Below are 13,804 nucleotides of genomic sequence, written 5' to 3' on the forward strand. Positions count from 1 at the left end.
TGACGTAAAATAACAGTGAAGTGTCTGTGCAACCTTCAAACTTCATAGTAGGGATGTGCAATATTGAAAACTATGTGCTAGAACCTTGGCCTATCATGGAAAGCTGATTCCTAAAAATGTGCATATTTTTTCTAGCAATTGTTAGTTTCACAGCAGCACCAAATTAATAGATATTAACTTTTCCATTAAGGGATGATTCTGCTCCCTTAAATTCTTTCCAGGAGCACTTTTATAAAGCAATTGTTCTTAACCTCATTAGAAGTATACATAATGTTTTATTTGAAATTCACTTTTAATTAATAAATTAAATTAGAAAACAAATGGCGCTTTTCCACTGCATGGTACGGCTTGGTACGGCTCACTGAAAGTCCCAGTCCACGCTTGGCGTCTCAGACGCCTCCGTCTCAAGGTGATCCACGGCTGTGTCAAGGCTCTTGGAAGGACCCTCATATGTACCGGGCAGGTACAGACTTGGAGGAGGTTTGTCACAACAGATACTTCCAACATAGGTTGGGGAGCTCTGTGTGAGGGCAGGCCGACGTCTGGCTCCTGGTCAATCCTGGAAAGGCACATCAACTGGAACTCAAAACCTTCCTGCTAGACTTAAAAGGACACCATGTCCTAGTCCAATTGGACAACATGGACAAGGACTGCCAACAGGGATGCACTAGCCCAAGTCAAGTCAAGTCAAGTTTATTTATATAGCGCCTTTCACAATACAGATTGTATCAAAGCAGCTTCACAGTATTAAATTAAAATAATACATCAATGTTTGTTTCTAGTGGAAAACGTCCACGTTTGGTAATGCTGATCAATAGTATTGTTGATTGATTAATTAAATTAAATATCCCCAAATATCCCACAAGTGGCCCAAATTGGCCCTGTACATCTTTCCCTCAATCGCTCTGCTCCCTCAGGTCAATCGACAAGTCAGGGAGGATGGATGCTCAGTCCTTCTGGCGGAACCAGTCGTGGTTCCCCGAGATGGTACAGCAGCCGTCAGCAGCCATCTGGCCGATTTCCCTGAAGAAGGACCTTCTTTCCCAGGTGAAGGGAATGATTTGACACCTCCAATCTAAGTTGTGGAGCCTCCATGTGTGGCAGAGGAGCCTGTGTGCCTTCCCACAAGGGTTTTGAGCATGATCTCAGAGGCTAGAGTCTGTCTACTAAATGTCTCTATTCCCTGGTCTGTCTTCTCTGACTGGTGCGCAATCTGGAATGAAGACCCCTCGTCTTATGGCATTTCTCTAGTGTTATCCTTCCTGCAGGAGCTGCTGGATAAGGGTTTCTGCCCTTCTACGCTCAAGGTCTATGTGGCTTCCATCGCAGTGAACCACGCTCTAGTGGCCGGTTGTAATACGGTTCTTGAAGGGGGGCAATAAGGCTGAATCCGCTTCGTCCCGTTACTATTCCGACATGGGACCTTTCCACAGTCCTCAGGGCTCTCTGAGGCCTGCCCTTAGAGCCGGTACAGTCGGCCGAGCTGCGGCCCCTTTCGCTTAAGAATACCCTTTTGCAGGCTTTATCAATAGCCAAGCAAGTGAATGACTGCAATGAGTGCAATTCAACAACAATTTTACTGTTTTTAAACACAATAATAATATAGACAAAGTCACAGTTGTGATATATAACAAAAAAACTATTTAAATGGCTTTTTTGTTTCCAAAGAAAATTGTGTACAGCTAATACCAATGCAAATTTATAATATAGCCTATATAATATCTATTATTATATATACACTACCGGTCAAAAGTTTTAGATCGGTAAGATTTTTTATGTTTTTAAAAGAAGTCTCTTCTGCTCACCAAGGCTGCATTTATTTGATAAAAAACAATAACAAAAAAACAGTAATATTGTGAAATATTATGACAATTCAAAATGACTGTTTTCTATTTTAATACATTTTAAAATGTAATTTATTCCTGTGATCAAAGCTGAATTTTCAGCATCATTTCTCCAGTCTTTAATGTCACATGATCCTTCAGAAATCATTCTAATATGATGATTTGATGCTCAAGAAACATTCATTATTATTTTCAATGTTGAAAATAGTTGTGTACAATTTTTTTCACAATTCTTTGATGAATAGAAAGTTCAAAAGAACAGCATTTATTTAAAATAGAATATTTTCTAACATTATAAATGTCTTCACTGTATCTTTTGATCAGTTTAACTCATCCTTGATGAATAAAAGTATTGATTTATTTTATTTATTTCCCCCAAAAATAAAAATAAAATTCTTACTGAACCCAAACTTTTGAACGGTAGTGTTTAATGTTACAAAAGCTTTAGATTTCAGATAAATGCTGTTCTTTTGATCTTTCTATTCATCATAGCATCATGAAATAAACATGTAAAAAACTGTTTTCAACATTGATAATAATCATAAATGTTTCTTGAGCATCAAATCATCATATTAGAATGATTTCTGAAGGATCATGTGACACTGAAGACTGGAGTAATGATGCTGAAAATATTATGCATATATTATTATGTATATGTAATAATATTTCACAATATTACTGTTTTTGTTTGTATTTTTAATCAAATAAATGCAGCCTTGGTGAGCAGAAGATACTTCTTTTAAAAACATTAAAAATCTTACCGATCTAAAACTTTTGACCGGTAGTGTATTTACAGTGAGGAAAATAAGTATTTGAACACCCTGCTATTTTGCAAGTTCTCCCACTTAGAAATCATGGAGGGGTCTGAAATTGTCATCGTAGGTGCATGTCCACTGTGAGAGACATAATCTAAAATAAAAAAAAATCCAGAAATCACAATGTATGATTTTTTTAACTATTTATTTGTATGATACAGCTGCAAATAAGTATTTGAACACCTGAGAAAATCAATGTTAATATTTGGTACAGTAGCCTTTGTTTGCAATTACAGAGGTCAAACGTTTCCTGTAGTTTTTCACCAGGTTTGCACACACTGCAGGAGGGATTTTGGCCCACTCCTCCACACAGATCTTCTCTAGATCAGTCAGGTTTCTGGGCTGTCGCTGAGAAACACGGAGATTGAGCTCCCTCCAAAGATTCTCTATTGGGTTTAGGTCTGGAGACTGGCTAGGCCACGCCAGAACCTTGATATGCTTCTTACAGAGCCACTCCTTGGTTATCCTGGCTGTGTGCTTCGGGTCATTGTCATGTTGGAAGACCGAGCCTCGACCCATCTTCAATGCTCTAACTGAGGGAAGGAGGTTGTTCCCCAAAATCTCGCAATACATGGCCCCGGTCATCCTCTCCTTAATACAGTGCAGTCGCCCTGTCCTATGTGCAGAAAAATACCCCCAAAGCATGATGCTACCACCCCCATGCTTCACAGTAGGGATGGTGTTCTTGGGATGGTACTCATCATTCTTCTTCCTCCAAACACGTTTAGTGGAACTATGACCAAAAAGTTCTATTTTGGTCTCATCTGACCACATGACTTTCTCCCATGACTCCTCTGGATCATCCAAATGGTCATTGGCAAACTTAAGACGGGCCTTGACATGTGCTGGTTTAAGCAGGGGAACCTTCCGTGCCATGCATGATTTCAAACCATGACGTCATAGTGTATTACCAACAGTAACCTTGGAAACGGTGGTCCCAGCTCTTTTCAGGTCATTGACCAGCTCCTCCCGTGTAGTTCTGGGCTGATTTCTCACCTTTCTTAGGATCATTGAGACCCCACGAGGTGAGATCTTGCATGGAGCCCCAGTCCGAGGGAGATTGACAGTCATGTTTAGCTTCTTCCATTTTCTAATGATTGCTCCAACAGTGGACCTTTTTTCACCAAGCTGCTTGGCAATTTCCCCGTAGCCCTTTCCAGCCTTGTGGAGGTGTACAATTTTGTCTCTAGTGTCTTTAGACAGCTCTTTGGTCTTGGCCATGTTAGTAGTTGTATTCTTACTGATTGTATGGGGTGGACAGGTGTCTTTATACCGCTAACGACCTCAAACCGGTGCATCTAATTTAGGATAATAAATGGAGTGGAGGTTGACATTTTAAAGGCAGACTAACAGGTCTTTGAGGGTCAGAATTCTAGCTGATAGACAGGTGTTCAAATACTTATTTGCAGCTGTATCATACAAATAAATAGTTAAAAAATCATATATTGTGATTTCTGGATTTTTTTTTTTAGATTATGTCTCTCACAGTGGACATGCACCTACGATGACAATTTCAGACCCCTCCATGATTTCCAAGTGGGAGAACTTGCAAAATAGCAGGGTGTTCAAATACTTATTTTCCTCACTGTATATTATTATTATTATAATTTTTTTTTGTGGGTGGGTACCTGAAATATTTAAAATGAATCAATATCTAATCAAAAGCTTATGAATCGAATAGTGAAATCTGTATCAATACCAAGCCCTAATGCACACACACTTGCAGTGTGTAGCAAGTTTATGACAACAACAACAACGTCTGTATTTAAATGAGGCATTTATTGGGTGTGATGTGAAGTTTACCTGCAGTAGAAAGGCAAAAAATGGACCCAGCAAGGGACAGAGGAGGCTGTCATAGTACTCATGAGGACAGGAGATGACCAGCTGCTTCATGAAGAGGCGTGAAAGACATTAAGGAAAACAACAAAAACAAACTGTACCTTGACAATAGTAAATGAGTCAGAGTCAATGACAACAGGAATCCAAATCTATTGACATTATTGATGCCACTTACATAGTCCAAGGTTAGTATAAGTCTGAGAATGACAGATGGGTAACACTTTATAGCAAGGGCACCTAAATAATCACCTACTAATACCTAAATTGATACTTAAAAATGAATCAAGACTGAAAAAGAGCTAACCCTAACTATGACCAGAGTCATATAGATTCATGCCCGAATAACGATTACCTTAGTACATGTTTGAAAGTTTGAAAGTAACTTTTGCCATCTGGTGCTTTGTGACATGATTATTTTGCATTAACCCTTAGGGGTCGACAAACGCACCAGCGCGTTTTGCTGGATTTCCTTCACATAGTAGCAAAATAGACTTAAAATACTCCGTAATTTATAGTCATACAGATAAAAGAAATAGGAGTTAATATACTGTAAAAGGTCTACTTTTGTATGTATACACTTACAATCAAAACAAAACATTGGCTGTTTTAAAATAAAGAAAATAAACAGGGTGTGCTTTCTGCTTCTACATCTCCGTGAACTTTTTTCCTGGAGCACGTCTCTAAACTGAAACAAAACTCAGTGAATAATTGTCACACAGACATGAGCAATATATCTTTACTTTTAGTGTCTACTTTTAAATGATCTAATTCAAAACGAAAACAAATATTCTCTGTTTAAGTAATCCATATGAAACCAATGAGAGGTACAGTTTCTCAAGCCTATGCTCATTATCTCTAATGTGACCACACCCACGTGCGCACCATCAATTCACATGCTAATCGTCCACTTGAAGGAAAGCGGACCTGTTAACGCCTCAAAACAAAGCATCAAACATCATTCCTCTGCTTTTTATCGAGTTTGGAGTACACGCTGTGAGTTACCTTGGATTTACCTATCTTTTAAGAAAGATTTTTAAGGTAAGAAATGTATTCTCACTTATATTAGTTAGCGTTAGGGGTGTGACGGTTATTATATAACCGTGAGACCGACGGTTATAGTTGAACACCGTCATTATAACTCTATAACCGCCAAAACCGTGTTATTAAAATATTTTTTACAAACATTTTTTATCATAGAGAATGTTTAAATACTAATTAAAAACAATTGTTAACAGTCTGTGTTATTAATGGTCTACGTCGCTTCCAACTGTATTTGATTCTTTGCCAAGTAAGCTACCCCCTGACCGACCGCCAATCATTTGAGATAGAAATAAAAGCTATGACTATGATATAGTGATGTGCCATCATTATGAGATTTATTAAACAAATGAAAAACATTTGCAATAATAAACATTAGAAATAAACATTTGCAATAATAAACAACGTATCATTACCGATAACTGATCGTGCAGTTTAATTACCCCTTGACTGGCCCCAAACATGTTTGATAAAAGAAACATATACAGTGTGTATAGCCTATATGATGTGTATTACATTTTAGCTCAAAAACAATTGTAATAAAAGATAGGATCATAAGATGCGCAATATATCGGGAGACATGGTTTTTACCACTTAATGAATTTTTGTTTTGTAAATCGTCAGACATGATTTTTACCACTTCATTAAGTTTTGCTTTGTAGAAAGCCTTTCTTTAAAGCGAATTTCGTTTTGTACAAATTGTATCTTAATTTTAATAAATGTTTCATCAACCAATTGCATGTATTTAATAAATAAAAAGCAAATATAGCAGACAATATAATAACCGTGACATGGAGGTGCCGGTGCGCCGTGTTCACTTGCATTGCATTGTGAACTAGAGCGCATCTCATCATAAATGAATGAAACTCAGCGTAGGCCTATGCCTCATACATTAGCATTAATTATCTTTGCTGCATCCTTTCTAGAACAGACAAGGGCTTTCTTGCGGCTCGCATCAGCAGAGCATTGCATCGTCCATAGACCGCAAAACAATCAGCGGATGGCGGGCGGGTGCGGCTTTGAAATTTGGTCAAAAAACGTTGGTGCGGATGATAAGTTTTGTGATGCGGTTGCGGATGAAATAATACCCCATCCGCATATCGCTATCGATAACAACATTGAACACTACACAAATATTAATTTTATTTTTTTAATTTAGGCGATTCATTTTCCATAGTGACATAGGACGTGCCGGATCCAAACGTCGCAAAGCCGAATTGTTGTCATTTAGGAATGAGATTGCGTGGGTGTTTGAATCGAGATTGCGATCTTTAACTGATTAATCGTGCAGCTCTACTTTTTAGCATATTTAACTAATAGCAAAAAAGAGAGATTTATTTGATACAAAGGATATGGATTAGGGGACGGAGCCTGTGGTCTGGAACACTGTCTAGATGGATGAAGGCGGAACCAACAATCTGCTCTGCCAAGCCTTCTATTGCATAAAAGTCTTGTTGCAAGCAGGGACCAGCATTCCCAAGCAGTTGGTAACTAACAAGAAAATGAGAAAAAGAGAAAAGGGTAAAAAGTATTGGGAAAGTAGATTACACCATTTGAGAAGAGTTATTCTTTTATTGTTATTGAAGGAGAAATATTCTATTAAACAAACAAACAAAAAAGAAAAATCAATCATTGAACTTGATTGTTCCAACCAGTTTCTGTAGAGTGAGGAGAAGAAGCCTAGCTCAATGATGTTTCTGTACAATGGAGCGTCATAGGAATCTAAAAGTGGTTGAGGAATTCCTGTAGGAAACAACAGGAGTCAAGATAACCGGGATAACCGGGGTTAAGATAACTGGGGTTTGGCTTTTAAAAGACAATTAATATTCAGTAATACCATTGATTCAACTGCACTGACACTAGCGGATGAGAACACAATCTGAATAATAATATTAAATAATAACTGAATAAATGACACTTGTCTTGTGTAGAGCTGCTTATACCTGAATTAAAATTGTTTCATAATTGATTAACTGCAACACTGACACCTTTACTGAACTAAACTGAATTAACACTGATGAGCTAAATAAGTTACACTATTGTCTTTTGTAAAGCTGCTTTACAGCTGAACTGATGAAATCTGCAAAAGTAACTGTTATTTTCCTGTTTATTACTGTGAAGCTGCTATATAAAGTGTAATATAACTTGACTTAACCAGTAAAAGTAAAACCTAAATTATGGTGTTTGTATCAGGACAGGACAAAATAGAAACCTACCTAATTCAAAATTCTTCTCTATATCCATATCATCATAGACTCTAGTAAAGGTCTTGCTAAGCTGGTTGACGTTCTCTGGCAAGAACAAGCTGTTTTGGGTCCTGAAAGGATGAAGAACAAGCAATTACTTACACTGTTACAATAGCAGAAAAACAGTATACACAAGCTAACCATGATTATTTTCACATATCTAATGTCTTATTTTGGAAGCAACATTTCCTAATGTACCTGATGAGGGCCAAAAGGTTGGGCAGAAGGGCCTGCACAGGCTCTGCACAAGGGTTTCTGTAGATGGGGGTCCCATCAGAGGTAGTGCTGATCACAAAGCCGCCTGCTTTTGCCTCCTCAGGATCAGCAGGCCAACGAGCACGCTTCACAACTCCAAGCATGGTGTACACACAAAAACTAATCTGCCATAAAAGACACAAGCCAATCAAAGCCACTCATATTCACATCTATTAGACCAGTGTTTCCCAACCCTGTCCCTGGAGGCACACCAACACTACTAATTTTTTAACACATCTGATTGAACTCATCAGTTCATTAGAAGAATCTCCAAGACCAGAAATGAATGGGTAAGATTAAGCGTGCTCCAATCAGGATTTGTGGGGTCGATCACCGACCTGGAAGCAGAATTGGCCGATATGATCACCAAAACTGCTCACTGAAATTAAAAAAATACTATTCTATACTAGTGTTGGGCGGTGTACCGGTTCATACCGAATACCGGTGTTTATTTTTGTTATGATATGAATTTTTAAAATACCGCAGTACCAGTGTATGTTGCTTTAAAGGTGAACTAAGTAACTTTTTTATCTTAAACCGAACAGCTTCGGAGTCATTGGAATGGTTATATGACTGTTTTCGGGTTAAATGGTGGTCTTCTCGCACCCCTCAAGCACCTGTGAGACAAAAAACCACCCTTGCAACTTTAACACGTGCATCACCACAGTGAAAAAGGACCCTCTCAAACAGTGCCGCACCGCGCCGCGCTCCGATCGTTATTAAAGCAGCAAATGTTTTCTTATTAAAGCTACTAAAGTAATTCAATCAAGAGCAGTGAGTCATTTTCTGTTTTTCTTTTGTTGTTTGATTTCTATTAAGAGAATATAGCAGTAGGTACTGTATATTACGCAGCTTTCAGTTTAATACACAGATCTAATACACACGTGATCTCTTTATATGCTGTTTACGTTCACAGACATAACCGACTGTTTCTGTGAACTTTGTGTTTTTTACATAATCTTGTGTGTATTTTACAGTTAAAGCGCAATAAGACGTGAAAGAGAAATTAGTTTAATGCTCACGGGATGCGCCGTCTGACATCCAGCTCTCTCTGTGCCTGCTTCGGATGTGTGCGCTCAGAAAACCATATATCAGAAGTTTAGACTGATATGGCTTTAAAATGCATACAGATAATACACTTTCATGATGATAAATTACTGCAATGTCACATGAGCGTGACCACGAAAGAGATGATAATTAAAACCAAACTGATTTTTTAGTTTTTGGCAGAGACTAGTATTCCGAGGCAAGAGCTGCAAAGGCTCCGCTCTCTTCTGGAAAGCGGTGTTGGACGAGTCTGGAAAAACTTGAATTTTTGTTTTGTTTTTTGAAACTTGGGTTTACTCTTTACAAGAAACAATTCAAACTAAAAAAGATTTCCACCAAAATTCACATCATCTTCAGACTATGGTGGCAAAAAGGTATTAAAAGCTTTATGAGAAACCCAACCATTCTAAACCCAAAAGCGCAAACGAATTTGACGAAGAGCATGCCAAAATGGATGCGAGGCTATTTCTCTGCAACGCTTTAGCGCATCATGACGAGCCTTGGTACATGTCATCATAAGCATGAACTGAGGCTACATGCAGCATTTCGGCACAGCGCCACCTACTAATTTCCAAAAAAATGAAAAATGGCCATTTTTTTCCTAACTTCTGAACAGTTTGCCCAACACTCTTGATTCAGTGCAGCATAACGAGTCGAATGGTATGCAATTTTCTCATATAAGCCAATTAGAATTTTGTAGAAAAATTCAGAATTTTACGAACAGATTAAGGTACTGTAAAAAAACTGCATGTGTCAAAATTTATAATGAAATTCAAAAACTCTTGATTAATTTAGCCTATTTTAATAATTCCTTGAGTCATACCAAGAACAATGATACCAATAATGCCAAATTTACTTTCACCAAAAATCGGCTCAGATCATCTTCAGACCATGCTGGCAAAAAGATATCAAAAGCTTTTTCCAAACCGTTCTTGAATAACACATCAACAAAGGTGATTCTGAGGCTGTAACTTTTTTGCATATTGGCACCAAACTTTTTGTGTCATTGTCTCCTCACACTGACCATTATAACATTCATTAGGTAACAGCGTCACCTATTGGTTAAAAGTGATAAGCAATTTGTTCATATTACAAGTGATTGTATTTATGATTTTTTCCAGCCATTTTGACTAAAATAATATAGACATTTTTTAATCACTCATTGCTCTGAAGCTCCCAGACATGCTTGCATGACTTCTTTGTGCCCATTCTTTTGAGCTGCTTGCAGATATATTTATTAATATAATTTTATTGTAATTATTATGAAATACTTTTAAGAAAATAAGAAAAATATTATAATAATATTATACTATAAAAAATAAAAAGAGTAATAAAATTAATCATATTTTACTCTGAAATTACAACACTAATATTTATGTCTTGATTTCTTCATTATCAAACGGTAAACCATCAAGCTTTCATTTTGACGGGTTGCCGGCAAATAAATAAATGCGCTGCCGTTTTCAGAGTAAAGGCACTGTATGTTCATTTACATGCTCACAGTAAATGAACCAAGCTGCTCTGAGACACAAAAATACACTGTATCATGAACTACATGTGTAAATGATGCGTTTCACTCTGAATCTGATAGCACATATATTTACTTAATTAAATTGAAGTCTGAGCAATATGATAATCACACTAAGCCATATAGCGATATTCATCTTATTTCAATATATCATGCATCCCTAGGGCACACTTACCCGTGACCTGTTGATACCCATCTGGTCCTCGGCACCAACATATGCCAAGAAGGTAGCAGGATCCCATAACACGCTACACAACACAGAAATAAAAGGAGGATCACACATCATTCATTCATTTCAACATCTGTTTAATAAATTCAGTAAAGGCCAGTCTGGGTAACAGCATCCATTCATACCTCCTCATCTCCTCTGACAGCCACTGGGCAGTAACAGGTGCCATGAGTTCCTCCAGGAAGGCTTTCTGCTTGTTATAGTCTTTAAACTGATTGCTGATCAGTATCAGGGCTTCCATTAGAGCACACTTCTCCATCGGTGTCAGCAGCATCTCATTTGAGAACAACCTCTTCACATGCTCATACATCATGTCGAAGCATGGCTGCAATGCATGAAAAATAATCTATTATAGTTAGCGTTTATATCAAAAGAGAATGCTAACATATCACATCATTTCTTAAGGTTGATATCAAATCCTTTATCAAACTGACAAGTATCTATTTTGAAATCCTTTTCCAGCATTAAAACGAGCAGAACAAAACATAACTACAATTAAATAGCATGTTTTGCATTGTGGAGAACTGTTTTTTTTTTTTACCTGTATGCTTTAACTTACCAGAATAAGGTCAGAATAATCTTGACACATCCTAATGATGGAAGAACAGGCATGTCTTCTGATGTTCTTAAGCGGTTGCGTTTGAGGTTCCTGAACACATCCACTGAACGTCAACAAGAGTGTTTGATTAGAGAATGATATGCAGATATGTTTACAAGTATGGGCACCTTACCTTGCGTTCATCAACCCATTCAAGCGTGATGGCAGGAAATATCTTAGAAGGGAAAAAAGATATGTTGGTAGGTCTTTAACGAATCTATAATGCACTAAATAAAACATAATACAGACTATTAATACATAAAAACAATAGGTAAATAATATGTAAATGCATGACATAAGACTTTTTATAAATACAACAGCAGAGAGAGGACAAAAAAATCTTGGGGAGAAGGGGAGAGAATACAGGGGGTTAGAAAACATTGTTAACCAGATTCAAACTCACATATTACTGATTGATTGATTCTAGATCATAAGCCGTATATAACTGCACCACAGGCAAGATAGATGACATTTTTCGCAGATAGATACAATAGATACATGATACCAGCTGCGCTTTCTCGCTCTCCCATCTCTCCGACAGCGAGTTACACACAAACCCGCCTCCCTTCACTCACTCGTTTCATTTACTCCGGATGAATATTGTTGGTGTAACAGGGCTTGAATTTCAGTGTAGGACTGTGCGTATTGCGCATAATTTTACTCATTCCCGCAAATTGTGTGCTCACACCCAAAGTGCGCGAACATAAAGCCGCCTCTCAGTGCTAAATTGAGTTATTTTTCGCTGCTTATCGCACTTAAACAGTCAAAATACACACAAAATAATGTCAAAATATCGGTCTTGGCCATTATTCACATAAACACAGTCAGATATGTGTTAAATAAATGTAAACAGTTGAGAAAGAAAATACATGTGTAACAGTATGAGTGGGTGCATTAGCTCTTAAAGTGACAGCAGCCTAATATACCTGCTACCAAATTATGAGATAACATTAAAAATATCTATATGACAGTTTTTCCCAGTGGCCAGTGAAAATGCTGAGTGGCTAGTAACTTTGGAAAACCACTAGCCACAGGGGCTGGTGAGCAAAAACGTTAATGTCAAGCCCTGACCACAGGTATATAAAAAAAAAGTAATTTGACCCAAACAACGAAACATCCTAAAAATACAATTTGTTCGACACCCACCCTTAAATGAGGGGTTAAGATGGTGTTTTAGTGTGTGCAAAGCACTTTGCTGTCATCTCGGGCACAAAAAATGCTTATACCTAAAGGTGAACTGCTTTTTACCTTGTTAGTTTTTCATTTTGCTTTTATTTCGGCATTTCAGATCTATAAAGGTGTGATCACATAAGCAAAACTGGGCGAAAAAAAGAAGAAGCCCATTTTCAATAGCTTAGAGATGTATAAAACATTCTCACACAGAAGCTCAAACCAAGCAGCTTCCTGTTGGTCAGTGTGGTGAATTCACGTGACCAACTTGAACATGAGCAAAATTTGCATTTGGAACTTTTTCGCTCTTAAGCAAAACTTCTGATCGTGCAGATTACTGTGCAAAATGTTGCCGTCCAACAGTAAATATGACCGAACCTTAATGCTTTACAATTTTGAAACACCAGATTATATCTCTTACCTTATAGAGTACTTGAGGCAGGAAGTGAGGTTGGTGTTTGACAAAGGGAAAGAGAGTGGATATGATGGTAAGAACACAGGACAGAATGAGAGGATCTCTTGTCTCATAGTTTACAACCATCTGCAGCAGCTCCATGCCCTCATCTATGGGAAGTTTCTACAGGAGTGGAAAAAAAGTCTCAATGACAAGATCTGCTTTAAATCCCTCAGTGCTGCACCATGAAAGAAAATGGATGGTCTTGCCTCTTTTTCGAGGATTTTGAAGAGCTGTCCAAATACACTTTCAGTGAAGAAAGTCATGGCATCCCACTGAACCGCTGAAGGGGACAGAGCAGAACAGAGAACCTTCTCTATCTTAGCTTCAACAGACAACAATAAGACACACATTTAGGCATGTTAAAGGAACGTTCTAAGGTAATATACAAGTACCAGCGATTACCATCAATCGATTATTGTCTGTGGCAACCGACATCAGTGGAGCTCAACTTGTATAATGGTGTTACAAATTTGAACATCAGTGTTGTCAGTCTATGAATAAAATCAATGAACATGAACATTTGTAAACAAATGAGGGGCCTCCTCATGAATGAGAATCTGTTCATTTCAGAATGTGAATCAAACTCAATCTCATTCCACAAGGAATCAAAGCGTTATGACATAGGTACACTGATCAGCCAAAACATTAAAACCAATATGCAGCCAAAACAGCTCTGTTGAGGGATGGACTCCACAAGAGTCTGAGTGTGTCCTGTGGTATCTGGGACCAAGATATCAG

At 37.8% G+C, this 13,804-nt stretch overlaps 1 protein-coding gene across 1 annotated transcript in view; it reads right to left on the reverse strand.

The window, feature by feature from the left end:
• Positions 1-13,804, reverse strand: part of LOC311069823 (exportin-5-like) — a 50,671-nt gene that overhangs the window by 17,211 nt on the left and 19,656 nt on the right. Inside the window, exons 15-25 of the mRNA XM_084093293.1 lie at positions 13,273-13,346; positions 13,031-13,186; positions 11,573-11,614; positions 11,401-11,490; positions 10,967-11,166; positions 10,788-10,860; positions 7,981-8,162; positions 7,753-7,853; positions 7,189-7,279; positions 6,891-7,027; positions 4,463-4,560 (exon numbers count right to left, since the gene is read on the reverse strand). Coding sequence (XP_083949419.1) covers positions 4,463-4,560; positions 6,891-7,027; positions 7,189-7,279; positions 7,753-7,853; positions 7,981-8,162; positions 10,788-10,860; positions 10,967-11,166; positions 11,401-11,490; positions 11,573-11,614; positions 13,031-13,186; positions 13,273-13,346 — 1,244 coding nt within the window. The remainder of the gene's footprint in view (positions 1-4,462; positions 4,561-6,890; positions 7,028-7,188; positions 7,280-7,752; positions 7,854-7,980; positions 8,163-10,787; positions 10,861-10,966; positions 11,167-11,400; positions 11,491-11,572; positions 11,615-13,030; positions 13,187-13,272; positions 13,347-13,804) is intronic.

Source organism: Abramis brama (assembly GCF_963993115.1).
Source record: "Abramis brama genome assembly, chromosome: 19".
NCBI classification, from domain to species: domain Eukaryota; kingdom Metazoa; phylum Chordata; class Actinopteri; order Cypriniformes; family Leuciscidae; genus Abramis; species Abramis brama.